At 42.5% G+C, this 27999-nt stretch overlaps 1 protein-coding gene across 1 annotated transcript in view; it reads left to right on the top strand.

Annotated features, from left to right (window-relative positions):
* CLASP2 (cytoplasmic linker associated protein 2) overlaps window positions 1-27999 on the top strand; it is a 977269-nt gene that overhangs the window by 692365 nt on the left and 256905 nt on the right. Inside the window, 2 exon segments of the mRNA XM_030203481.1 lie at window positions 9759-10003; window positions 15913-15976. Coding sequence (XP_030059341.1) covers window positions 9759-10003; window positions 15913-15976 — 309 coding nt within the window.

Genomic DNA, 27999 nt, shown 5'->3' with positions numbered 1-27999 from the left:
CAGGATGAGCAGTCATGTATGCACAGAGTGTAATGAAAAAAAATTTTTTTTTGTCCAAAGCAGAAGCAGGAAGACATCCTTTATGGAAACCCAAACACAGAAGCCAAAGCAGGAGTAGAGGATGATACAATGGCCAAATCCACTAGGGAGACATAGTTCAAAATGGATATATTAAAGCACTGAAACAAGAGGACCCTGACACAGGCCGTGTTTTGGCGTATGCGGCTGCCTGCTTCAGGGGTCACTATGCACAACTTGGGACACTGAGACAGCCAAGAGCAATGTCTGGTGCAGAAGACAAAGCCAATAAAAGCAGTAGCCTCCACAGTGCTGCAGCGTGGATGGTAACACACCATGGACAATTCACAGGCCAGCATTAAGCTTAATGCTAACCTGTGAATTGTCCACAGTGTCCCAGGTTGTGCATAGTGACCCCTGAGGCAGGTGGCTCACTGGTGGATTTGGTCATTGTCATCCTCTACTCCAGCTTTGGCTTCTGTATAAAGATATTTTTTGTCATATATGTAAATTTCTGCACAGCCTTCTTTGTAGAGCTCCCTTAGGCTGTTTGTCTTTGTGAACAGTATTAAAAGCATACTTCTATGTTTAAAGCTCTTCACTCAGTTTTTTTAATGGTATATTTTTTATTTCTAATTTGATCTTCTTTGTTTAGTCCTAACAGTCTTTTGGGTAGGATTTTTGGCACTTTTCAAGTGTCTATGTTTTTAAGTGCCAGTTGGTCTTGAGCTTTTTCTTTTGATGATCATGGCCAGACCTTATTTTTTCAAAACAGTTCAACATTTGATTTCTCCTAGTGTGAGGAACAGTCTCTTCAGGGTTTTTCCACATTTATTCTCTTCGGACTCAAAACAACTTTTCTTGATATCTCAGTTCAGGACGATTCAGTTTGCCTCTTGGTCACAGTAGGATTGTATATACAAAATGTTTTGACTCCTGTCCCCATAATAAGGATTTAGACTATCATTTGTGGCCCCCTGCCCCAGCACATAAAAATTTAAACCTGAGAGAGAAAATCCCACACATTTCAGACTTCATATGGGATTATCTTAGTATCTTATTTGGCAGAGCATCCTCTTCCTACCTCAGCTTTTCTCCGAGTAAAAGACCTAAACAAGCAGGTTGTAGTTCTATGATTGAGTGCTTTTCTAAGAATAATTTGAGTAACCTCCTGTATTGCTCTTCTTGGAGCTCATTTGATTTTTATGTATCAGGTTTCCTTACCATGCCTGTGTTACCTGGCAAGCTCATACACGCTTTCATATCTAACATTTTTCCTGAAAGTGACTGCAAGTATTGTCTCCCTTACTATTTCAAGATGTCTATAATGATGATCACAATACTTGCCTGCCCACTCTCTGGGGCCAGAGGATAGTGACCCTAAGTGTAGTATCTGCTTAAATGTTTGACCCAGAGCCAGAAAGCTCCAGGAACTGAAACTCATGGATATCTTCATGAAAAAAAAAGACTATTGCATGGACAAAGGCATCAATTCAAATGGATCCAGGAGTTGTATTAACTGCTGGTGACTGTTCAGTACCAAGGGAACAGTGGGATGAAAATCAGGGGTGCTTGGTTCAAATCCCACGGTGGTGCCTTGTGATACTGGGCAAGTCCTTTAACTCTCCATTGCCTGTGTTGACATCGAGTACTAAGTGAAGACATCAAAGCATCAGTACCATTCTCCTTTGGTGAAGAATTTTGAGAGTAGGGAGATACTGGTTTTAGCTGTTTCACCTTACCAAGCAATTTAGTAGGTGAGCAGATTCTTCCATACTGAGGACTGATGCACCAAAACCATGGTGAAATTCTGCACAAAATAATCAGGATTGCTTATTTATTTTTATTTTTATTACATTTTGTACCCCACGCTTTCCCATTCATGGCAGGCTCAATGCGGCTTACATGGGGCAATGGAGGGGGGTTAAGTGACTTGCCCAGAGTCACAAGGAGCTGCCTGTGCCTGAAGTGGGAATCGAACTCAGTTCCTCAGTTCCCTAGGACCAGAGTCCACCACCCTAACCACTAGGCCACTCCATTTAATTCCCATGATAGGAAATGAGATTTTCTGTGTAGTAAACTGATAATATGTGAATCAGCACTGCATTAAAAATCCACACTAATCCCAAAAGCCATGCCAATAGTACACTTTTTTCTTTTTTGTTCTGTTATATGTGCTCTCCAAGACACAAACCTTGTAGTCTGCTTCTTTTCTGTGTGGAATAGTCAAGCATCAAGAACCAAAATACAATAGTGAAAATTGTCAAAAATCTAAGATGTGCTCAAAACCCTCAACTAATCAGATTATAGTGTCATCCAGGTGAGGGCATACACCTGCAGCAGGATTTACCAGAAAATCTCTCTGGACTACATAACAACAGTTTGAGCATCACAGCACCCTGGATTTTAAGTACAGAATGTTAGAGCGAGATGGCTTAGCCTAATATCTTGTCACCAGCCCTGCCAGTCTAAACCTCAGTTTAGAGCTGAATCCTGGTGCTCAAAACCAGCTTTTCAAAGGGTAGCCTGCAGGTGCTGCTGGGAAATGTGCTGTGGCTCCTCCTATTACTGCCACTGCAACAACTGATATGTTTTCCATTTCTACTAAAATGTGACAAAGAGAGGGAACCAAGTACAGAAAAAGACCAAACAAAAAAAAAAAAACAGCACAGAGGGCCTTTAAAAACAAAAGGGAACACAGTTCTTTCATTAAGAAATCCTTCAATAGTGAACTTTGATTGAAGAAAGTCCCGACACGGGCCATGTTTCGGTGCTACCGCACCTTACGCTGCTGCTGTGTGAGCTTAGCACTGCATTTCATTCGGAGGAACATATCACACAAAATTTTGGAAAGCATCAGCCTTTTGAAATTAGTCTGTTGAAGCCTCCTTTGTCATTGGTGTGACCCCTGACGCAGGTGCGGTAGCAGCGAAACACGGCCCATGTCAGGCCTTTCTTCAATCAAAGTTTTCTTAAGAAATCATTAAGGATTTCTTAATGAAAGAACTGTGTTCCCTTTTGTTTTTAAAGGCCCTTTGTGCTGGTTTTTTTTTTTTTTCTATTTTTACTAAATCATCTTTTCAGCACAGAGCTGCAGTAAATGTGCAGTAAGAGGAAATCCATGCCCAGCAATTCTCCTCTCTCCCTGTCCATGTCCAGCATGTCTCCTCTCTTCCCTGTCCTCCCCTCCATGTCCAGTAATTCTCTCTCCCCTCCCCTGCCCTCCATATCCAGCATGTCACTTCTCTCCCCTGCCCTCCCCTCTCCAAGTTGCGGCGAACTGGAAGTGAAGGCAGCAGTGCTCACTGAGGCAGGCACACAGGCAGGTTTGTCTCTCGCATCGCTTCCCTCTCAGTGCTTCCTGCCCTCGAAGGCGGGAAGCGCTGAGGGAAGCAACGCGAGAGGAGACGAGCCTGCCTGCCTTAGTGAGCACTGCTGCCTTCACTTCCAGGTCGCTGCGACTTGGAGAGGGGAGGGCAGGAGAGAGAGGCGACATGCTGGACATGGAGGAGGGGAGGGGAGAGAGAATTGCTGGACATGGAGGGGAGGGCAGGGGAGAGAAGAGAATTGCGGCTGGGTAATCAAAAGATTTTGGAGTGCAGGAGCAGGAACAGAAGGGAGTGGAGTGGGCAAATGAGCTGGACCTCAGGAAAAAGGTGCCGGTACAAAAAAAGCACTGGTTTTGCCAAAGGCCTGCCTCAGGAGTCTTTCTGGACTGAATCTGGAGAGTGAAACCATCCAATGGTAGATGTGCCAATTTACATTGAAAACAAATGGTCTACAAAACATGCAGTAGAGTGTATCATGAGCAAATATGAACACTTGAAAAAGACCTTTTGGGGAATAAAGCAGCAGAAGGTGATCAAGCCTAGGCATTTTGCCACTTATTTTTTTTTCTTTTTCAAGTGTTCATATTTGCTCATGATACAACCTGTCATGTTTTGTAGACCATTTGTTTTCAATGCCAGTTGGCACATTTACCATTTCACTCTCCAGATTAAATAGAAAGACTCCTGAGGTAGGCCTTCAGCCAAAATACAGTGCTGTGTTGAGTCTTCTATCAATAAATATTGTTTTATTGAGAATTTGAAGTTTCCTTGATTTGTACCAGGAGTGCCTGGTCTGCTTCCCATTGTTCTTGTTCCTAATATCTAGGCCAGAGCCATCAACTGATCCCTCTTGGTAATCTATGAAGACCTGCCCTCTACTACTAAACTCTTCTAGTTTTGGCCTTAATGCTCAGCATCAAGTGCCATCTGAACCAAGTCAAAGCTGAACAGCAGTGTAGAAGGAATCCTTTCTACCTGTATAGTAATGCTCATTTCTGGGAGCTATCATCTAAGTCTGCTGGGATAATTAATGGCTTGAGTGTTGCTGGTGTCTCATACCACATCAGTATCTCTGAATCTGAAAAGTCCAGGGGTCATATTCTGAATAAAATTATTCTGCCTTTTCCTCAGATCCGTCCTGAGACTGAATCCATTCCCTTTAACTTGGAAATTAAGGTTAAGCCTAGGGCGCTGCTCATAGGCTACCTAAGGTTATTAAAAATAAAAATCTTATATTAAAGAGAAAAAAATCTGAAATAGGGAAAGATTTTCCTAATGAAAATTTTATTCTTCTGTTCACTGGCAGTGGTCTTAATGTTTTTCCCCATTTTGTGTTTTTGTTGTTATTGCTTATAGCTAGCAGTTCCTTTATGTGTGACTGGTTATCCTGCTTGACTTCAGAGAAAACATTGATTACTTGTGAAGGGTGTTTTCTGAGGACAGCGGGATAAACAGCCAGACTTAACTTGTTTTATCCCCTTTTGGAGCAGGTTTAATTTTAAGCTTTAATATATGTCTGAGGGGGCTCTGCAAGCTAGAGACTGTGTGGGAACTCCAGAGAACCTTTCAAATACTCTCTAGTTGATGGTCCATTTTGGCACCATCAGGTGTCACCTGCTTCTTTGACTGATTATCCTATTGTCCTTTAAAAACACCCATTATGGCAATGGGTCTATATATTTTTTTATCAATATATTACTGTGCTATGTATTAGAATTATAACATTTAATTGGATTAATTAAAATATTAGGTGCATAGCTACCTTCTAAATCAGTAAGGGCCTGATGTTTTAAGAAAACTGATCTCCTGATTTAATGCTCCTAAATTTGTGAGCTGTTTTCAGCCAAACTTAGAAGCGTAAGTTATCAATTGACAACCGATCTTAATTTAGGAGCTTAAAAGTTGTGCTGGTAAATTTAGGGCAGCCTTTCTTTTGCTTAGATTTACGAGCCTAGTGCTGAAAAATCAGTGCTAACCTCCTAACTTTCTTTTCCCAACCCTAAATCCATCCCTTTTGCCACCAAATTTTTATGCTCCTTCATTTAGGATTAAGTTCGTTTTTGAAAATAAAGCTAGGCACTCGGTCCTAGTAAATTTTCATAGAGGCCAATTAAGAGCATAACTGTCAAAGTTAAAAGCATAAATCCTTTGAATATTGGGCCTGAGTAGTTTTATCTCATTTGCAGTCTCTTTTGGTTGGGGACCAAATTCACTAGGCTTCTTTCTCATTAACACAAAATGAGAGAAAAGCCTTAAAATAATCAGGCCCTGAGTTAAAGTAGTTTTATAGTGAGCTAAATTGATTCTAGCTATGTAATAAATGTTGACTTTGACACAAATTGATGAGCAGGTTGCTGTTCTTTCTACCAGACCTGATTATTTTATTACAGGATCTGAGTTTTGTTCATTACCCCATAACACACGTGCATACACCCTCCCGTGAGACTTGTTTAGGATGAGCATGTTTTTAAACAAATCTGTTTCATATAGAAAGGTACTCGATAAATGAAGAGTATCTACAACAAAAACATTTAAAGACTGTGGTGGACCTGAATTAGGTCCACCAAAGTAGAGGAGGAAGAGGAGGCTGGGTAGTTTAAAAGTGGCTTTCACATGACTAAGAAGGCTATTGGAAAATTGCTGACCCTGTATGGGTAAAGGATGCATATTATAAAGGAAATCATAATGCTGAAGTCAAGATGGAGATTCCTGCAAGATATGTTTACTCTATTCAAGATCAGTGTTAGATATTTTTCTTTTTGCACAATTTTCTTTTCTACTTCCTTGCAGATTTAAAAAAGCTAGATATGTACAAAAGTGAAGTATATCTTTTCTTTCTAACTGGATTATCAGAAGAATTTTAAAAAGCCCTAAACTGGAAGTAATGTAACAAAATGAAAGTAAAGTTCTAAAGTTTACTTCTGTTTTAAGATCAGCATTAGTATAGAATTAATGTTAATATCTAGCTGGTTCAGGGATCCCTTTCTTAGGTACTCCTTCAAGCCAGGGCACATATATCCTGGGCACCTCAAGCCAGGGCCCCTGGCACAGGCAGGCCCTTGACCTGTGGTTTCCCAGTTTGGAAATCTACTGCTGATTTTTTTTTTTTTTTTTAACAACTTCCAGTGGCTTTCACTGAAGTCAGTGGGAACTTTACTCCAGAAGAAAAGTAAATTTTCCAGGGCATGGAAGTAGAAAGGAATACCTAAGAAAGGGATCCTTGAACCAGCAATATTTACCAGTACTATAGATCTAGGACAAAAATATGTTATATTTACCATTACTTTAAGATTCAGGACAAAAAAATTTAAAGCCTAATATCAGTCGGAGTCAGAGTTGGAGTCTGAGTCGGACAGTAGAAAACATAGTGGATTCAGAGTTGAAAGTTTAGTGTACCGACTCCACAGCCCTGAAATTTTCAGCTGTAATCAGCAAGTAAAAAATTGTTCCATCTTTGGCTCAGTTTGCTGTAGTGGAAAAAATATAATCAAACATACTACTACTATTTAGCATTTTTATAGCGCTACAAGCTCTATAAAATACATACATAAATTAAGCTGGGGAATTTTTGCATGCTACATAGGTATGAATATATGCAATTATTTTTCACTGGTTAATTTTGAAATGGAAAATTTGGGTGTACTTTTTGCTTTGAAAATTGGTTTAACTTATGCTCATACTTACTGCACAAGTCTGGAGGCCTTCTATAAACTTACCCTCAATATGTTTAGCACTGCAGTGGAGAACAGCCCATTGTGGAGTAAAAATGTTGGTTGTACATTTCATTTTCTTCATATGTACCCTTCACATGTAGGTTGTGAGGGGTTATTCAGATTTTGTTTTGTAAACCTGTTTCACAAACTTGATATTACTCATTCAGGAAAGAAATGATTGGGTAATAGCAATCAATACCAGAGGTTTCTGACATATTCCATAGCAGTTGACATAATAGTTGCAGAGCCCTGTTACCAGTGGCGTAGCTACAGGGGCCTGGGGCCCCTGGTTTGGTTGGCAGGGGTCCCCAATCCCTGCCAGGTGAAGCGTTTGTCCAGCACTGGTCACTAAAATGAGCATGCACGCGATGTGAGGGGAAGAGCAGGGTAGGCAATGTGGCGGAGACTAGCGCTGAACAAATGCTTCAGTTGGTGGGGATTGGGACACACACGCACACATCAAGGTCTGCCTATACCACTGATTTGTACTCACATTCCCTAAGATAAAATCAGAATATAGTCTTGCATTCATCACTGCTTAGTGTTTGATCTCCTTCGTTGCAGTAAGGGCTCATAAACTGAGTGTCGCAAGGAAGTTACTGTACCTCTTCTGTCAGTTACAGGCAGTACTTAATGATGCACTTCTGACAAGATGTCCAAGGTCAATTTGCAAACGAACGATGAATGTATAAGTCTGCTATCCATGCATTTCCTGACACTATTTGAATAATCTAAAGACAAAAACCTGATACAAGCACAAAAATCATAATATAGAAACTCTTAAATGTGTTTATGTATAAATGCCATGCAGTGTCACCTGAACTGATATACAGTGTCAGACTAACCAAATAAAGTGAAGGAAAAAAGACCTCAATCTTAGCATCACAAGACTGCTTTCACAAACATCATAGGACTACACATGCTTCTGTTGGTGTTATTTATTTGATCCCGTGCCCTTCTTGAAGTTTAAAAGTAAGGCTTATTGAACATAGTTCCTGTTTATGTTTGGGCAAAATGGAGGCCCCATTAGAGGTGCACTGTAGTCCACATGCACATGAACATAATATTTTACAGTGTACAGTTTTGTAACAACTACAGCGCTGTTCATGCAGAGGTGATTTGGGGAAATGTTTGTGACAGTGGCAGTAGAAATGGGTCTACTATTTTGACTCTGTTAAGCCACATGATCTGAGCATTCGGATTGAATGGTCCACCTTCTAGGACCTTCTAGGAGACAGGGCTGACTGATTTTCATGCTGATTGGCCAAGCAGAGAGGAGTGGCTGAGTCATACTGTTTAAATAGGAGTTGTAATCTTGTTCACCGGTTTGGGATTATGCTGTGGCTAAAGAATTCTTTACCCCTGAATCAGCAGATGCGAAACAGGGATTCCCTGTCGGGTCTTAATGGACAAGCTTTGTTGGAATATGGACCTTTGAAAATTGGGGACAAATGAAGAAAAATACAAATTTAAAGTGGCTGGTTAGTACATAGCTATTGTCCTATTGTTGTTTTTCCTGTTTGCTGTTGATGCAGTTTTCACACTTTTGAAATAGTTGTTTTTAGACCGTTTTTTTGGGTTTGTTTTTTACCTTTTTGAGTTTTTTATGACCTGTGATGGTTGTGAAATTGCTTTAAGCTCTCTTGTCTTGTGAGCGTATGCTGAGATTCTCAGATCTTTCTTTCTCCAGTTTTTTGGGTTAGTCTGACATTGTAAATCTGTTGGGGAGACACTGCATGGCATTTACGAATAGTGTCAGACTGAAAATTTCCTGACCAGCCTGATGTTATACATATAGTGAAGGGGTGGAAGGAGGGCAGAGCAGAAATATTATCCAGATAATGACAGTTTTCAGACACTTTTTATTTTATTTATTGGGATTTATTTAACCACCTTTATGAAGAGATTCACCCAAAGTGGAGTATAGCAGGTATAGCCTGATATGAAATTTACAATTTTAACAAATGCAAAACAGTAGTAAAATGACCAAATGTAAACAGAAATATGCAGATACTAGTAACAGACAGCAGCGACACTAGCTTGGGCCATCTAGTCTGCCCAGAAAGGTGGCTAGAATAGTTCCTGCTATTTTGCAGAACATGCAGGTCGTCTCCTCTATGTCTTTGTTTAGGATTGCACTAATACCGGCAGCTCCATGCAGGTTACACACCTCTATGTTATTTGCTAGATAAGAATCCTCCTTGTTTATCCCACGCCTTTTTGAGTTGTTACTGTTCATCCCAACCACCTCTGCTCTGACAGCATTTCCGGCATCGGCCACCCTTTCCATGAAAATAATCTATGAATTTAATTTAAGCCTGCTGAGTAGCAGTATTAACATAAATGGATAGTGGCAGCAGCAATCAATGGCCAATGTGTATGTTCAACAGGGTTAATTATATGTATTTAAATACTGGTGATAGCCTGGGTTTTGTTTTGTTTTTTTTTTTCAATTTTAAACATGCCAGAATGAGCGACAGTATTAAACCAGCAATGAAAAATGTCACCAGTTACCCCTGTGTTGTCATATAAAAATGAAGTTTACCTTAAGGTTATATGATCTTAAATAGTGAGGGTCCACATTGTCTGAGAAATCATCTGTTCCCATGTATTTGTTAGGTTTCGTGTAGAAAATTACAGCCAGTGAAGTATAAAAATAATACCATGCCAACAACTAACGAGACTTGTCTTCGGATAGAAAAAGCCTGCTCGAAGGAGGTATGAATCCTATGGCATGTATTCTGATGATGATGCCAACAGTGACGCATCCAGTGCCTGTTCAGAGCGTTCATACAGCTCGCGGAACGGCAGTATCCCCACCTATATGCGGCAGACAGAAGATGTGGCGGAAGTGCTCAACCGCTGTGCCAGCTCCAACTGGTCAGAAAGGAAAGAAGGTCTTCTAGGCTTACAGAACCTCCTGAAAAACCAGAGAACGTTAAGGTTTGTACAGTGTGGGTGTCTTTTTAGAGCCGGTGTAAAACGTTTTTCAAGCTAACACATTTGAATGCTCTGTCAGCCGTCTTTTATAACAGAGTTACCACTCCATTTTAAATTAAGGGGTGGAGAGAAGGAAGTTCACATCAAACCGTAAGTTTGTGAATAAGAGTGCACTAACATGAAAAAGAGCCACTTCATTTTCCTCAGCAGATACATAACATAAGACAAGAAGTACAGCATGCAATTACTGCCTGACAATCCTTTAATAGCAGGAGGTGTTGGGATAATAACAGTTCCTTGTCATCAACAGCAGCAGATGAATCCATTAACTGAGGGTTGTATCCGCCTACCAGCAGGTCGAGATAGAGAACACTGAAAGCACATGGTGTTCTAGGACGCCCAACCCCCTATGCCTTCAGTATAACTCTATGTCCCAGCAGGTGTGGACGTCGCTTCTCCGCTCCTGGATTTCTGCTTGGGGTGGCTGCTGTGCTTTGCAAGTAGAGCAGGGGGTGTTGTGGCTGGTGGTGCAGGGGGACGCCTCGTTTTGAGGTTTCTAGAGGAGGTTTTGCCTCCGCTTCCCCCAGTGTGGGGGCGGATATACAGGGTGAGTTTTTCTCCTCTGAATTTGTACTGCTGATGCATAAGGCTTTTATGTTAAAAAGAGCACTGCCTGAGGCTCCTGACAATTCCTGTCGTTCTGGGTTGCCTCCGGTTCTTTATAGCCCAGCATCTGCTGGAGACTTTATTTCTTCCCCCGAGCTTTTGGCTGACGCTAAGCGTAGATGAGTGAATACCCCGTCTGAGGGGGACTCTTCACTCTGTTCTCCCCCATGATCTAGTTTCGGGGAGTCTGAGGGGTCTTGCAGGCCCTCACGGACTGATGATCCAGATGAGGGTGGCTGCATGCCACAGGAGTTGGATGACCCTAAAGCGGTTCCGATTTTCCACCGCGACGAGCTGCCAGCTCTCATTTCTGATGCCTTACAGGCCCTTTGTATTGAAGATCCTGACGAGGGCGCTGCCTCTTCTATTAATCCTAGGATGGCTAGCACTAAGAAGCCTTCCTGGATTTCTGCTTGGGGTGGCTGCTGTGCTTTGCAAGTAGAGCAGGGGGTGTTGTGGCTGGTGGTGCAGGGGGACGCCTCGTTTTGAGGTTTCTAGAGGAGGTTTTGCCTCCGCTTCCCCCAGTGTGGGGGCGGATATACAGGGTGAGTTTTTCTCCTCTGAATTTGTACTGCTGATGCATAAGGCTTTTATGTTAAAAAGAGCACTGCCTGAGGCTCCTGACAATTTCTGTCGTTCTGGGTTGCCTCCGGTTCTTTATAGCCCAGCATCTGCTGGAGACTTTATTTCTTCCCCCGAGCTTTTGGCTGACGCTAAGCGTAGATGAGTGAATACCCCGTCTGAGGGGGACTCTTCACTCTGTTCTCCCCCATGATCTAGTTTCGGGGAGTCTGAGGGGTCTTGCAGGCCCTCACGGACTGATGATCCAGATGAGGGTGGCTGCATGCCACAGGAGTTGGATGACCCTAAAGCGGTTCCGATTTTCCACCGCGACGAGCTGCCAGCTCTCATTTCTGATGCCTTACAGGCCCTTTGTATTGAAGATCCTGACGAGGGCGCTGCCTCTTCTATTAATCCTAGGATGGCTAGCACTAAGAAGCCTTCTCGGGCTTTTCCCGTGCATGCTTCCATCCAAGAGCTTATTTCAGCTGAATGGTCTGACCCTGAGGGTCCCTTGAAGGTGGCCAGGGCTATGTGTCACCTTTACCCCCTGAGGGAAAGTCAGTTGACCCTCTTTGGGATGCCTAAAGTGGATGCTTTAGTCACAGCTGTGACTAAAAAGACTACTCTCCCAGTGGAGGGAGAGGTTGCTTTGAAAAATATGCAGGACCGGCGGCTGGAATCCATGCTGAAGTGGTCCTTTGATATCTCGGGCCTTTCCTTATGGGTGGCTATTTGCAGTTCCTATGCAGCCCAGGCCTGCCTTTTCTGGTTGCAGCAGGCAGTTGAGCAGCCCACCAATGGAGCGGGTTCCCTCGCTGAGGTCAGCCCACGTATGGAGTCTGCCCTGTCTTTTTTGGCTGATGCCCTTTATGATCTGGTCAGAGCTTCGGCTAAGCAGATGTCTGTGGCGATTGCTGCCCGCCGCCTTCTTTGGCTCCGGCATTGGGCGGCTGACATGGACCCTAAACAAAGGCTGGTGAGGTTACCCTTTCGGGGCCTTCTTTTATTTGGGGAGGATTTGGAGAAGATTGTTAAGGACCTAGGGGACTCTTAAGTCCCAACGTTTGCTTGAGGATAGGTCAAGGCCTTCTTCCAAAAGTCCTTCTTTTCCCTCCTCTTCTAGGCCACATTTTCGCGAAGCTTGCAGGTATCACCTGGGGCACTCTGCGGGGTTTGGTCAACGTACCTGTTTCCAGCAGAGGAACTCGTTTTGTTCGGACAAACGCCCGGCGGCGTCCGGGCAACATCCAGGAGTTCAGGGGCGTCCTCCACAATGATGGGGTGCTGGTCTAATCATCGGTTCCCACAGTAGGGGGTCATCTCCCCCTTTTTTCAAGGAGTGGGTCCTAGACCTGATCAGAGAAGGTTACCGACTAGAATTTGCTGTCCCAGTAGGAGACGTGTTTTTGGAGTCCCGATGCGGCAGTATACGAGACGCAGGTGTTTCTGAAGCTCGGAGCGGTGGTTCCGGTTCCTCCCGCCAAACGCGGCTGCAGTCGCTTCTCCATCTATTTTGTGGTGCCTCGAAAAGGCGTTCAGGCCTATCCTTGACTTACGCAGAGTCAACGAGGCCTTAGGAGTGCGACACTTCTGCATGGAAACCCTGTGCTCCGTCATTGCAGCAGTACAGCCAGGAGAGTTTCTCACGTCTCTGGACCTCAAGGAAGCGTACTTGCATATTCCCATCTGGCCGCCGCATCAGCGGTTTCTCCGGTTTGCACCAACATTTCCAGTTTCGCACCTTGCCTTTCGGCATGGCGACCGCCCCTCGAACTTTTTCCAAGGTCATGGTGGTAGTGGCTGCCTTTCTCAGGTGAGAGGGTATCAGAGTTCACCCTTATCTCGACGACTGGCTCATCAGAGCGGATTCGGCAGATGAGAGTCGACTTGCCACAGCCAGAGTTGTTACAGTTCTTCAGACTCTGGGCTGGGTAGTCAGTATGCCCAAAAGTCACCGGACCCCCTCTCAGTCTCGCGAGTATTTAGGGGTCCGGTTCGACATGACTTCGGGGTTCGTTTTTCTTCCCGACAGCAGGCTGCTCAAGCTTCAGAATTGGGTCCGCCTGCTCCTGCGGATGCTTCGCCCTCGAGCTTGGGACTTTGTTCAGCTCCTGGGATCGATGACGGCCACCATAGAGGTGGTTCCCTGGGCTTGAGCTCACATAAGACCGCTGCAGCTTGCTCTGCTTCAGCAATGGTCTCCGATTTCCCAGGAATACCAACGCAGACTACGGTGGCTTCCTGCGGCCCAGCGCAGTATGAATTGGTGGCTTTCCGACAGCATGCTGCGGCAGGGGATACCACTAGCTCTTCCTTTTTGGTGTCTGGTGATAACCGATGCCAGCCTTTCAGGCTGAGGAGCTCATTGCCGGGGATGCTATGCTCAGGGTCTGTGGTCCACCACGGAAGCGGGATGGTCCATCAATCGCTTGGAACTGAGAGCGATATTTCAGGCTCTTCTTGCCTTCCACAGGACGCTGAAGGATCTTCCCGTCTGAGTTCTGTCGGACAGCACGACAGCAGTGCCCTACATCAATCGCCAGGGTGGCACTCAGTGCAGGGCCCTGGCTGCGGAGGCGTCTCAGATCTGCGACTGGGCCAAGCGCCACCTAGAGCTGCTGTCCGCGGCTCACATAGCCCGTCAGAGCAACGTGCAAGCCGATTTCCTCAGCAGACATCAAATCGACCCGGCGGAATAGGAACTGGCAGACGTTTTTCTTCAGATTTGTGCCAAATGGGGGACTCTAGGCTTGGATCTCATGGCGTCAAGCGTAAATGCCAAAGTCCCTCGCTTTTTCAGCAGAAGGAGATATCCTCGCTCAGCGGGGGTGGATGCTCTGGCTCAACCTTGGCCCTCAGGCCTCCTGTATGTGTTCCCTCCTTGGCCCTTGATAGGGCGAGTTCTACTTCGGATTCATCTGTACCGAGGATTGGTGATTCTCATCGCCCCGGATTGGCCAAGGCATCTTTGGTACGCGGATCTCCGGCAGATGCTGGTGGACACGCCTCTTCCTTTGCCTCTTCCTTTGCCTCGGGTTCCGAACCTGTTAGTTCAGGTTCCGGTGACTATGGAAGATCCTTGCCGCTTTGGTCTTACGGCCTGGCTCTTGAGAGGGCGCAATTGAGGGACAAGGGCTATTCTAATAAAATTATTGCCACACTCTTGCAGGCTCGCACGCGGTCTACCTCTGCAACTTATGCTCGGATCTAGCGCACTTTTGAGGCGTGGTGTACGCCAAAGTCTATCTCGGCGACTCTGGTGACAGTCTCGCTCTTGCTGGACTTTCTGCAGAACGGGATACAAAAGGGCCTGGCCTACAATTCCCTTCAAGTTCAAGTGGCAGCATTGGCTGCTTCCGGGGGAAAGTCTCCAGATTTTCCCTTGCTGCACATCCAGATATTCTCCGTTTTCTCAGAGGGGCGCTTCGTTTCTGTCCTCCTTTGCGGTCACCTTGTCCGGCTTGGAACCTGGGGCTTGTGTTGAAGGCGCTCTAGCGATCTCCGTTTGAGCTTCTTAAATGGGCTTCTGAGAAGGATGTGACTCTCAAGACAGTTTTTTTAGTGGCAGTGACGTCGGCTAGAAGAGTGTCTGAGCTTCAGGCTCTTTCTTGTCGGGATCCTTTTCTGCAGTTCTCGGAATCTGGGGTAACTGTTCGTACGGTGCCTTCTTTTCTGCCTAAGGTGGTTTCAGCTTTTCACCTCAACCAGCCCATCTTTCTTCCTTCCTTCTCTTAAGGAGGCGTTTCCGGACTCCTTTGGGCAATTGCGCCTTTTGGATATCCGCAGGGCTCTGTGGCAGTATCTGCAGATGTCAAATGAGTTTAGAAATTCTGATCATTTATTTGTTCTGTTGGCAGGTCCCCGACGGGGGGTTCCGGTGTCTAAGGCCACTGTAGCCCAATGGCTTATGGAACTCATTTTTTCGGCTTATCTGCTTTCAGGGCGGTTGCCGCCTGAAGCATTTAAAGCACACTCTACGAGGCCAATGTCCTCTTCGTGGGCTGAAACGGGTGTTTTTTCTCTTCAGGAGATCTGTCATGCGGCTACCTGGGCTTCTCAGCTCTCTTTCGTGCGGCATTACAGGCTGGATGTGGCAGCGCAGCAGGATGCGCATTTTGGAGCGCAAGTGCTTGCTCGTGAAGTTGCCTGTTCCCACCCTACTTAGGGAATGCTTTGGTACATCCCATCAGTTAATGGATTCATATTTGGGTCCTACCTTTTAGGAATGGCACTTAATGGCAGTTACACACACACAGTTGCTGTTTATTCCCATTTTGGTGCATAACTTCTTTAACTGTTTAATTGGTGCCTAATGTGTTTTGCACTATATAGAATTAGGGAGATAGCTTATACATAGAAGTTTTGTACCTGTAAGCATACTTGCATTTACATGTATAAGCTATAATGGCATATTCAATAGTGCTAGCTATATACGTATAGCACTGCTGAACATAGGAATAATTTCACACATCTAGATTAGATTTTTCATAATTTCCCCCAGATGACCTGCTGAAAATTGACCTGGAGATAAATATAGCATTTTGTTGGATTCAGTTGTGAGAGAGCAATATCACTTGTTAAGGGAATGCTGAATCTCTGGCAAAGCTTTTTATTACATTGTATAACATATATTGCTGTCGTTTCAACCGGTTGACTGATTAATCGTTTTCTTGTTTTAACAGTCGTGTTGAACTGAAGAGACTGTGTGAAATTTTCACAAGGATGTTTGCTGACCCACACAGTAAGGTATGTTAGTGTCATTCAACACATTCCAGACCCATTTTAGATGAATCCTTGTCAGTATGTGCCTCTTCTGAGGCATTGTAGATTAAAGAAAGTTTTGCAAACTCACTGGTTAATGAAAGGATTCCTTTGCTATAGCACACATTAACAACTGTCCACTAGTGCTCAGTAGAAATGCATTTGTTAGATACAGCCTACAATTTCAGGCAAAAGGTACTGCTAATAATGTGACAGTAATTGAATACTACCACTAAGCTCTTGTAGCAACAAGTGTGTGAGCTTGTAGTTATTGCTTCCAAGTTAAAAGAAGGAATAATCAAATAACCCAAAGAGCTGAAAACAGGTCTTGATTTTATGGTGGCCAGACTTCATAAATAACTTAATTTCTTTGTCCAAATGTCTGCAGAGATTGATGGTGAATATTCAGTGTACAGACTTTGAGGACCTACTTGAGGTCCACAACTGCTCGAATGGCCATCCCCTTCTATATGAAATACTATGTAGAGTTGAAGAGCATAACAAATATAACAGGTGTAGCACTTAAGCAGGTTTTTGGTTTTTTTTTTTTTAATTTTCTTAAACATATTTAGTAGTGAATTACTTGATGCTATTTCATATTCAGCATTGATTAGGTTTGAGGTCAAAACTGTAAAAAAAAAATTTGTAAACATATAGATTATGATGGGATGTTTTCGTGACACAACTTTATAAAGCTTCTCTATATGTGAAGCCAGTTTTAAAAACAGAAAAGGCCTATAATAAAATTGCACGTTAAAAAAAAAAAGAAGAAGAAAAAGTGCTTGGAAGGGAGGCTCTGGTGATCATTTATGGCAGTAGACACTTTTTCCTAGAGTTTCACCAGCCCCCTCAGTTATCTACATCTTCAGTTGGTTATTGATCTTCAGTTTTCCTTGGTCTGCACTGTGATTCAATTCAGTTTTTTGATTCTGCCCTGGAAGGCTAAGGTCGGAGAAGAGGGACAACTCACAGACTTATATACAACCATTTGGGCCTGTCCAAAACAGCACAGTTTAGACTGACTATACAAACTATGATATTATTCTGCCTTCACTATTGCAACATCATTTATGTGGGCTGTAAAGAAATAATATGAAAAAGGCTGCAAACAGCCACTTCTCTATTGTTCATGCCATCAAAATTCAAGAGTCACTCCGAAATTCTTAGAATTACATTGACTTCCAATTTAAGCACACGCTATATTTAAAATATGCTCTTTGGTGTTCTTTATTTTATATTTGACCAACCTCCTGGCTATATGTCCAGTCTTATAGATTGACTGGCCAGAAATTGTGTTGTATCTTCAAGAACTAGACCTGCAGTATCCAAATTCTAGAAAGTTAGTGTATAAGTTTGTTTCCTTATCATTCTACAAAGTGGTGGCATTCTCTACCTATTTCTATAAAACACGTAACGCATTTTAAATTATTTTGCAATATGTTAAAAACTGTTTCAAAATTTGTTATACATTAACTAGGGACCACTATATATGATGTCTAGTGTTATGTGCTATTTCCGCTCCTATTTTTCAGCACAGAAAAATGCAGTAACAAAAGCAAATTGCCGAAATGGCAGATCGACACAGATCTACATTTAGGTGCAATTGGGCACCTAAGTGTTTCTACACAGATCTGAAAAGGGAGCGTAACAATGGGACGGACATGGGCAGGTCAGGGGTGTTCCCTTAAAATGCACACACTGTTATAGAATTCAGGGGATCTGTTTCCAACTTGTGCACCAGGATTTACACCTGTTTTGAGTTAGTGTAAATGGTCACACCCAGAGTTGGGCGCAGATTCTGGCACTATGCGCTATTCTATAAAGAGCGTACATCCCAGAACGCCCTTTATAGAATATTGTTCAGTCACCAAATATTGAATCCAGCCCTAAGTACTTCAGTCTTGTCTCTTTAAATATTGTTATGATCCTGGGTATTCCTAATATTTTCTTTTGTCAGCCGCATTGAACTCATGAGGTATGTGCGGGATGCAAGTGTCTAATGTAATAAGTGCAGTGAGGAGAAGCCTGCAGACAGAAGTATTGCAGAGCAGGCTCCCTGGTGCAACAGAGCAGTGAGTAAGTGTGCTGGGTCTGAGATTGGACATACAGATACAGCTGCAGGAGGTGAAGGCTGGGATAGCTGATCTGAATGAAAAGTTGAAATGATTGATCCCATGGGTGGAGGAGTTGAAGTGGAGAGCATCTGGCAGAGGATTTGGGAGTTGGAGGCCACAGGGTTCCTTTCTCATTTGTGACTGCAAGGCTAAAGTAATGGACCTTGAGGACCATTGCTGGAGCTCCAGTGGGTATCCCCAAAAAGTGTGAAGAAACTTACTTGAACGGAGTTGCTAAACTTAAGAAAGAGGGGACCCTAAGACCAAGCTCAAATCGGGCCCAGAGAATGCCTGGTTGAATGAGAGGCAAAAAGTGCTGAGCCCAATTTTAACGAAAGTGTACAAATTTACTGTAGAGTAGGAGCTAGGTCAGATGGAAAATAAAGGACGTCAAACGACTATTTTCCAAGACTGCAGCTGAAAGATCCGGAAAAAGCAGGCAGCCTCTGCAGGAGTAAAGAAGTTGCTGAGAGCTAAGGACTTACAGTACATATCATGTCCTGTTAGGCTCAGTGTAAATATAGCAGGAAAAAGACTACTACTTCAAAAGATGCTTCTGTATACTACTGTGCCATAAGTAAAACTACAGCCAGAAGAAGCAAATGGGTCCTATCAATGATAACGCCAGAAATTATTATTATTTTTTTTTTTTTTGGGGGGGGGGGGGGGCAGTGATTAACATGGGTAGACATTAGTCACCTCTTTTCCTTTTCCCACCATCCCCCTACCCTCTCTTCTCTCAGCAGTCAGGGGCAGCACTTTGAGCTGTTGATGCCAGCACCACTAGCAGGTTGAGTACTGGCAGACTATCGGCATCCAAAAGTGCTGCCAAGAGGATTGAGCATGCTCATGGTGCCAGCATCAGTGGCTCAAAGTGCTGTCCATGACTGCCACACTTTTTGTACTGCATTATGCAACTAACTTGAGGTATGCTGCAGATTTCCAGCTACAAGAATGGTGCATCTGTTTGCTGGATTGGGCCTGAGGCAAAAGTGGAAGGGTCCAGACCTACCCTTGGCTTTTCCCCTAGGTCTTATATAATATCTGTTGGCCTCTCAAGAGCCCAGGGTGATGTGGAGTGAAGAATGGTGGTGCTTAGGAAGACCAACAGTTCTAGGGGGACTGCTGTGTTGGGGAAGAGATTCCACTATGTGTCAAATGGAGCATCCTTGAGCTAAGCAAATGAGTCAGATGGTGCTGGACAGAAGAATGAAGGTTGCATGCTAAAGCTATAACCTGAGTCGTTGGTTTGAAGATGAGTGGTCTGGTGGACCTACATGACACATTTAGAAGGGGGTATGGTTGACAATAATTTGGAGGGTTGAACTATGCATTAAAGAGAGGGGAAGTGTGGCTTACTTGGAGGGGGGGCGGGTTGAGGGTCTGCCATCCTGTTGAAGTTTATTTGGGGGGGGGGAGACAGGAGAAGAAGCAGGTTGGGGGCAGAGGGAGTATGAAATCTCAGTTGTAGATATGAGGGGAACTGGGATACATGGATGCAAATGGGCATATTTGGTGTAAGAAGACTGCATGAAGATAAAATAGAAGGAAGTTGTGGATTTATTGAGGAGTGTTGATGGCTGAATGAGAGGTGAGTTAGGGGGTGATAGATCTTTAAAATTTAATTTGTGTAACATGAAAGGGGTTAATGTCCTTGTGAAGTTGCGGAAGATCCTTCATTGCCTTAAAGATGTGGAGGTTTGAAACCCAGTAGGTGAGGAGGATGCCGAAAATGCCAAGAAACACTGTCTTTCAATTTGAAAAAGTATTATCAGATCCTGAGAGAAGATATGTGGTTATAAGGGGTAAATTGAGAGGGGGTGTGGTTTTTGAATATTTACAGCCCCAATCAAAGGGGAAAAGCTGTTTTCAAAAACAAAAATCAAGCGAAAAGGTGAGGAATTGATTGCAATTTAATTTTGGTTTATGAGTATGATAGGAAGAATAAAGAGGTACAGTAAAGTCTAGATTTTCCAACGTAAAATGGAACCGAGCCATTGTCGGATAAGTGAAAAGTTGGATAACATGGAAAACAGTGGTAACTCCTTAAAAAATGCATGGAAAATATACTTTATGCATAAAGAACAGGCATAGGATATCTGTATTTAAAATACACGATTGTTCAATAACACTAACCAGCAGTGTGTGAAGCCGGAAAACAGGAAGAGAACCTGCGCACGTCTTAAAAGTAACGCAATAATGTCACCAATTTGAGGGGGGGGAGGGTCTGTCGGATATGCCAGATAATCAGATTAGCAAAGGTCGAATAATTGTGTCTATACTGTACATTATATTCAGGGAAAAGGAGAGCAGAGGGAAACATTTGTAAGCTTATACAATCAATGGTACTAAGCCATGCAGATTACTGCAACGGAATATATGCGGGATGTAAAGAACAACTCACGAAGAAACTCCAGACCGCCCAGACACAGCAGCCAGGCTGATATTTGGTAAAACACGTTCGAAAGTGCCAAACCACTCCGTGAAAAACTGCATTTGCTCCCAATTAAAGAACGCATTACCTTCAAAATCTGCACCCTGATCCACAAAATTATCTACAGTGTAGTCCCAGGATACATGATAGACCTCATAGATCTACCAAACAGAAACAGAACCAGATCATCTCGAACGTACTTAAATCTCCTCTACCCAAACTGCAAAGGACTCAAATACAAAGCAACCTATGCATCCAGCTTCTCCTATATAAGCACACAACTATGGAACGGATTGCCAAAAGCAGTGAAAACGATCTACGCCATTTAAACTTAAGGAAATCATTGAAAACTTACCTGTTCAATAGGGCATATCCTACTGACCCAACATAGATGTCTACACTCTGCATCACAGCAAACTCAACAATCGTACTGGACTTTATTAAACCTTCCCTCCCTATGACCCCCATTATGTCTGAATCAAATGCATTTTTACTCGACCACAATATCACCTTGTAATTTTTTTTTTCTCTATCGGTCATGGCAAACGCCTTACGGTACTATGTAAGCCACATTGAGCCTGCAAATAGGTGGGAAAATGTGGGATACAAATGTAATAATAATAATATGCAGAAATTATTTTTCTAATTGCCTGGACTTTATGCGGGTATAAGTATGTGCACACAGAAGAACTGGAATTATCGTTTATTTACTATACCGTTTCTAATTGCATTGACAAAACAGAACGGTTTACATCTTAAAAATAACATATTATATTTTAAAAAACATATAAGAAATCCATTAATTTGATAGAAAAGCACATCAAACTAAAACATCCATTCTAAGAATTATAACAATGGGCAATCATTCATAACAAACTGTATAACAAGCATATTATTTGTTACTGCATATTCATTCTGTCTTTGTTTCCCCTTTCATCCCAGATTATTTTTGAATGTATCCTGAAACAAATATGTTTTCAGAAGTTTGCGAAACTGAACATGGGACTCTTCCAATCTAATAATTTTAGGAAGACAGTTCCAAAGAGTGGGAGCTAGAAAAAAGAAAGCTGAGTTTCTAGTAGATTCCCATCTGGCCTTTGTGGTGGTGGAATTACTAATCTATTATCTGTAAGTGATCGAAGTGTTCGTGTAGGTGAATATGGTAAAGTAAGATTAGCTAAATATGATGGAGTCAATGAATAAAAGGCTTTATGTGTCAGAGTAAGAATTTTAAATTTTATTCTGGCTCCAACTGGAAGCCAATGAAGATGATATAGGATAGGTGTAATCCTATCGTATTTGAGGCACTACAAATAATACGAGCTGCAGTATTCCTTAGTATAAGTCCTGCTTAGATGGCATTGCAGTAGTCAAGACGTGTTATGATATATGCATATGTTAAGGTACATAACGAAGCTTTATCAATTGAATTTCTAATTGAACGCAGTTTTCGCAGATGGTAAAATGATTTTTTGACTCTCAGATATTTGTTTGTTAAATGATAGAGCTGAGTCAATAATGAATTGAATATTTTGCAATGGAGCAATCCACTTAAATGAAATTACACCTTTTTCTCTGTCTCCCCCCCCCCCCCCCCCCCCCCCCCCCCCCCCCCCCCCCCACCCACCACCAATCAGTCTTACTCTCAGATTGTATGTAATAGATAAGGGGTGAAGCAAGTGGGAGGATCTGGAATGTGAGATTGAGGTTAGGACTCTTTCTCTGAAGACAAGTCGAATCATTGTCACACACAAAGATTCTCTGGTGTCTTCAACACAAAGGGGAAAGAAGAACAAGTTTGTCAGCCAGGTGACTTTCTGTTTCTGTGTGCAGGAATATGACCCCTCCTTTTTTCTTCTTTCCCCTTTTTAAAAGAGAACCCTCAGTGATAAAAATGGCCCGAAAGGGAACTAAACTTTATTTCTTACTTTTGAAAAAACCCTAAAGGAATGGACTGTTGAAACCTGCTGTCACATCAGGAGCCAGTATGTAGACAGTAATACATAAACATGTAGACTGAATTCTATTTCATTTTCCTGAACATCTTTTCTGTAAAGGGTGTCTTGAGACAGGCCACTGATGAAGTCGTGGGCCTTGACATGTCCATCTGAGGTCAAATCTGCTTGTGCATAAGTCAAGGATATACAGTGAGCTATCCAACTAGATAATATTATTTAGAGACAACAATCTCAGACTTTTTGGAGTGAGAACAAACAAAAAAAACTGGGTTTGCCTTCTGTGATCTTTAATCATCTCCCATGGTTCCCAATATATCCTGGGAGATACCTAGCCCAGTCTGGCTTTCAGGATATCTGCAATGAAAATTTGTGAAAGAGATTTGCATACACTTCGTCCATTGCATGCAGATTTCTCTCATGTATATACATAGATATCCTGAAAACCCCACTGGCTGAAGGGTCCTCAGGAGAGGTTTAGGAACCATTAGCGTACTCCACCTGGAAGGTGACAGCTCTTTTGCTATCCAAAGTGTGAAGAGCTTGCTCAGCTTTACTGGCATATGATCTTTGCAAATGCTGAATGTACAACTGACTGATCAATGCAGAAATCTGTCACTGTTTTAGGTAGGCACTTAAGATGCATGTATTATACCACCCAGTTTTGAAGATGTGGAGTAAATTATTATGGCCTGGATCTTACTGAATCTGTATAATGAAGTGACTGCCACCAAGAAGAGAACATCCGATCCAGAGGCTCAAATGTGGCTTCTATCAGATGTGTTAATACACTGATAAGACTATTCAAATGAAGCAAGAACAGCATACAATCCCCACGATGGTATGTGCCAACTGCATCTAGGTAAACTCACACCTGACAGCATCTCACCATCCCAATAATAAGGCTTTCTAGAAGTAAGAAATAATTGAGGTATTAGAGAGATTATAGAAGAATATTACTTTGCTGTCAACCTCTGAAATTTGAGATTGAAAGACTGAGGTGAAGCAGCACTAAGAAATATGGAAACCAGGGCCCCAAATTCCAGTGATTTGCCTTGCCATCTTGAGTAAGTCACTTAATCCTTTTCTGCTTCAGATACTCACTTACATTGTAAGCTCTCTGGGAACAGGAAAATAGTTACTGTACCTGAACATAATTAACTTGAGATATTGCTGAGAAGCTGTGAGCTAAATTCAGTGAACCTTCACTTTGCACAGGAATTCCACATCTAGACTTTTTGTTAAAAACCTGTGAAAGGTTTTTGCACAGCTTTAGTCTCTAACCAAGAGGATGATCTTTCATAACAAAATCTGGAGTACTGGCTATTTTCTGTTTTTTTTTTTCTTTTCAGTAGAAAACCTGACCATGATTTTGACATCTTGCAGAGTTAAATTTAGAGCTGCTGCCTTCATGAGAACAAGAAGAAACTTTAAACTTGAGAATACAGCCTTTAGTTGAAAAAAGATACACAAGTGGAGCATGGGAAAAGGCCATGACTGAAAATAGGCCCACTTACAGGACAGTGAAAAGTCAAAATTTTGAAGTGCTAATAGACTCTAAGAAACTAGAAGGTCATAAAGTGGCCTGAGGGTTTGGACTGGATTAGATTTATTCATTTTGTATACCACCTTATACCTCTCTCTAGAAAAGTTTCTGAAAGCTATGAAACAAGAAAAAGATACAAAGACCAGTTCATCCTAGTGGCAAATAAAAGTGAGGCATACAATTTGCCATGTATATGTTTCAGAGAAAGACATGAAGCATACTTCAGAATCAGCCATGAAGGTACTTGAAGGGGGGAAAAAAAATAAGCAAGGTTAAGGAATGGTCTCCACAGACTTTAATATTTTTGAAAATCCATGGGGAGAACTCACGGACTGCAGGTAAGGATACCGAAGAGTACTTCTTCTGCCTGGCAAGTGTTCTACAAGGAACAGTAGGAAAAAATTCCAAGAGCAAGAATAGAAATATTTATATTTATTTATTTATTTGTCGCATTTGTATCCCACATTTTCCCATCTATTTGCAGGCTCATTGTGGCTTACATAGTACCGTAAAGGCTTTCACCTAGTCCCGTAGAGAAACAAATACAAGGTGGTAGAGTGGTTAAATAACGGCATTTGCCAAGTCTGGTAAGAGACAAATACAAGGTGATATTGTGGTCGAATGAAGGTACATGTGTATCAGTACAGTGGGGTTTGATGAGAGGAAGGTTACAGAGTGTCCATTACGAGCTTTGGTTTTCCTGTGTTGCTCATGTAGGTATCTGTGTTGGGTCGGTGGGGTATGCCTGTTTGAATAGGTAGGTTTTCAGTGATTTCCTGAAGTTTAGATGGTCATAGGTTGTTTTCACAGCTTTTGGCAGTGTGTTCCATAATTGTGTGCTTATATAGGAAAAGCTGGATGCATAGGTTGCTTTGTATTTGAGTCCTTTGCAATTTGGGTAGTGCAGGTTTAGGTATGTTCGAGATGAACTAGATATGTTTCTGATTGGTACGTCAGTGAGGTTTGTCATATATCCTGGGACTTGGTCTTAGATAATTTTGTGGACCAGGGGTGCAGATTTTGAAGGTGATACGTTCTTTGATTGGAAGCCAGTGCAGTTTTGCCCGGAGAGGTTTGGCACTTTCAAATTGTGATTTACCAAATATCATCCTGGCTGCTGTGTTTTGAGCGGTCTGAAGTTTCTTTGTCAGTTGTTCTTTACATCCCGCATAAATTCCGTTGCAGTAGTCTATATGGCTGAGTACCATTGATTGTACAAGGTTGCGAAATATTTACCTCGGGAAGAAAGGTTTTACGCGTTTAAGTTTCCACATTGAGTGGAACATTTTCTTTGTTGTGGAGTTCACATTGGCTCTCGAATGTGAGGTTGCGGTCGATTGTAACGCCGAGTATTTTCAGATTGTCTGAGATAGGGTATGGTCTGGGGTGACTAAGGTTGTGGGTTTGTATTTGTTGTGTTGAGATGAGAGGATGAGGCAGTGTATTTTTCAGTGTTCAGTTTCAGTTGAAAAGAATTTGCCCATGAGTCCATGGTGTTCAGACTGAGTTTGATTTCATTGTTGATTTCTGTTAGATCATGTCTGAAGGGAATGTATATTGTCTAAATAATTAGGCAGATTAATGATGTATAGACTGGATCTCCACACACCATAGGCCACAAGGTTATAAGCTCCAGTATAGGATATACAAAACTTATATCAAATATATCCACACTATCTTCAAGCCACAAATTGTTTTGAAACTTTATATCTTTCAATGGTCTCATAGGAACTTCCCCAGAACCTCAGTGATGTTGGTCGCTATTTCAATCTATAGCGACCTAAACAACATCAACCTCTTCATTGGTTCTTTTATCAGTAACGATCTCTTTTACAGTTATTTTACAATTATTTTAAACTTATCTTATTTGATCTTGCTTTTTGTCGGACCCAGGGGGGTAGCTGCCCGACATGCACGTTTCGCCCCAGCATGGGCTGTTTCAAGGACATCCCCCCATAGTCTTAATAGCGTCAGCTCAGCAAAAGTTACTCCAGGTACATAGCTGTGGAGTAACTTTTGCTGAGCTGACGCTATTAAGACTATGGGGGGGTGTCCTTGAAACATCCCATGCTGGGGCGAAACATGTATGTCAGGCAGCTATCCCCCTGGGTCCGACAATAAAGCAAGATCAAATAAGATAAGTTTAAAGTAATTGTAAAATAACTGTAAAAGAGATCGTTACTGATAAAAGAACCAATGCAGAGGTTGATATTGTTTAGGTCGCTATAGATTGAAATTAATAGCGACCAACATCACTGAGGTTCTGGGAAAGTTCCTATGAGACCATTGAAAGATATAAAGTTTCAAAACAATTTGTGGCTTGAAGATAGTGTGGATATATTTGATATAAGTTTTGTATATCCTATACTGGAGCTTATAACCTTGTGGCCTAGGGAATGTATATAGTGACATCGTCTGCGTAGATGAATGGGTTGAGGCCTTGCTTTGATAAGGACTTGGCCAGTGGGATCATCATTATGTTGGAAAGTGTTGGTGATAGTGGTGATCCTTGAGGTAATCCACAGTCTGCTTTCCAGTGGGGAGATATGTTTAAGTTTGATTTCACTTGGTATGTTCTGGTGGTTAGAAAGCCCTTGATCCAGCTATAAGTACATTTCCACCAATCCCAAAGTAGTCTAAGAGTCTTAGTAGTATGTTGTGGTTTACCATGTCGAAAGCGCTCGACATATCGAATTGGAGGAGAAATATGTTCTTGCCTATAGCTATTTCCTGCTTGAATTTGGCCAGGAGAGTGATTAACACAGTTTCGGTACTATGGAGGGGGCGGAATCCCAATGTGATTCATGAAGTAATGAGAACTTGTCCATGTAGTCAGTAATCTGTTTGGTCACCATGCTTTCCATCAGTTTGACTGTTAGTGGGATAGATGCAACTGGGCGATAATTGGCGAGTTCGGTTGTTTTTTTCTTGGTGTCTTTTGGTATTGGGATGAGTAGGATGTTGGCATAATCCTCAGGGAAAAGACCTTGTTGGAGCATGTAGTTTAGGTGGGATGTGAGGTCTGTTATGAAGCGTTCAGGGGTGAATTTTAGTAAGTAGCTAGGGGAGGTATCCAGTTTGCAGTGGGTTCTGTAGAACCTTTTGATCACCTGGGCAACTGTTTCGGCAGTGATGGGCGTGAAGTTCGACCAAGTTCAGTCAGCTGGGTATTCTCCAGGGTTTGGATCCATACTGTCGATGAAGTTTTCGGTATCAGTATTGGCCTGAGGTAGTGTTTTGTGTAAGTTTGTGATTTTTTAATTGAAGTATTTAGCGAGTTTTTCTGCAGGTGGAATGTCTGTATTGGTTGCAGTGACCGCTGTAGTGTCTAGTAAATTGTTAGCAAGTTGGTATAGTTTCTTGGTGTCTGTAAGATCAGGCCCTATTTTAGTTATATAGTATGTCCTTTTGGTTTGTCTTATTGTGTATTTGTATTTTCTGTTTATCTGTTTCCATGCCATGAATGTGTGTTCATCTTTTATTTTTTTCCATGCTCGTTCGAGTTTCCTGGTTTGTGTTTTTAGTTTTTTCAATTAATCGTTGAACCATGGTATGGAGTTATGCCTGCGTGAGGTTCTTGTTCACAAGGGCGCTATTTCATCTAGTATGCTTCTACATCTCTTGTCCCATTCTGAGAGATAGTGTGTGGAATCCGTTTGTGCTGTCCATTCATTATTATATATCTGTAGCCAGAATGTTTCCGGGTCTATTTGGCCTCTTGTGCTGTAGGCTGTGTGTTCTTGTGTGCGGTGTAATCCCTTCTTTCGCTATTTTAGTGATAAATTTAGTTTATAATGATCGGTCCATGGTGTTTCTGTCCATTTGATATCTGTTATTATTAGGTTCTGATCTGTGGGTGTTTGTTTGTCTGAGATGATGTCGAGTGTATGCCCTTTGACATGGTTGGATTCGTTTGTGGCCATATAAGGTCCCATGAATGGAGGAATTCTTTACATTCT

The sequence above is a fragment of the Microcaecilia unicolor genome, chromosome 1, assembly GCF_901765095.1.
Source record: "Microcaecilia unicolor chromosome 1, aMicUni1.1, whole genome shotgun sequence".
Classification (NCBI taxonomy): Eukaryota; Metazoa; Chordata; class Amphibia; order Gymnophiona; family Siphonopidae; genus Microcaecilia; species Microcaecilia unicolor.
The sequence above is the reverse complement of the archived record's forward strand: the minus strand, read 5'-3'. Positions and strand labels throughout refer to the sequence as shown.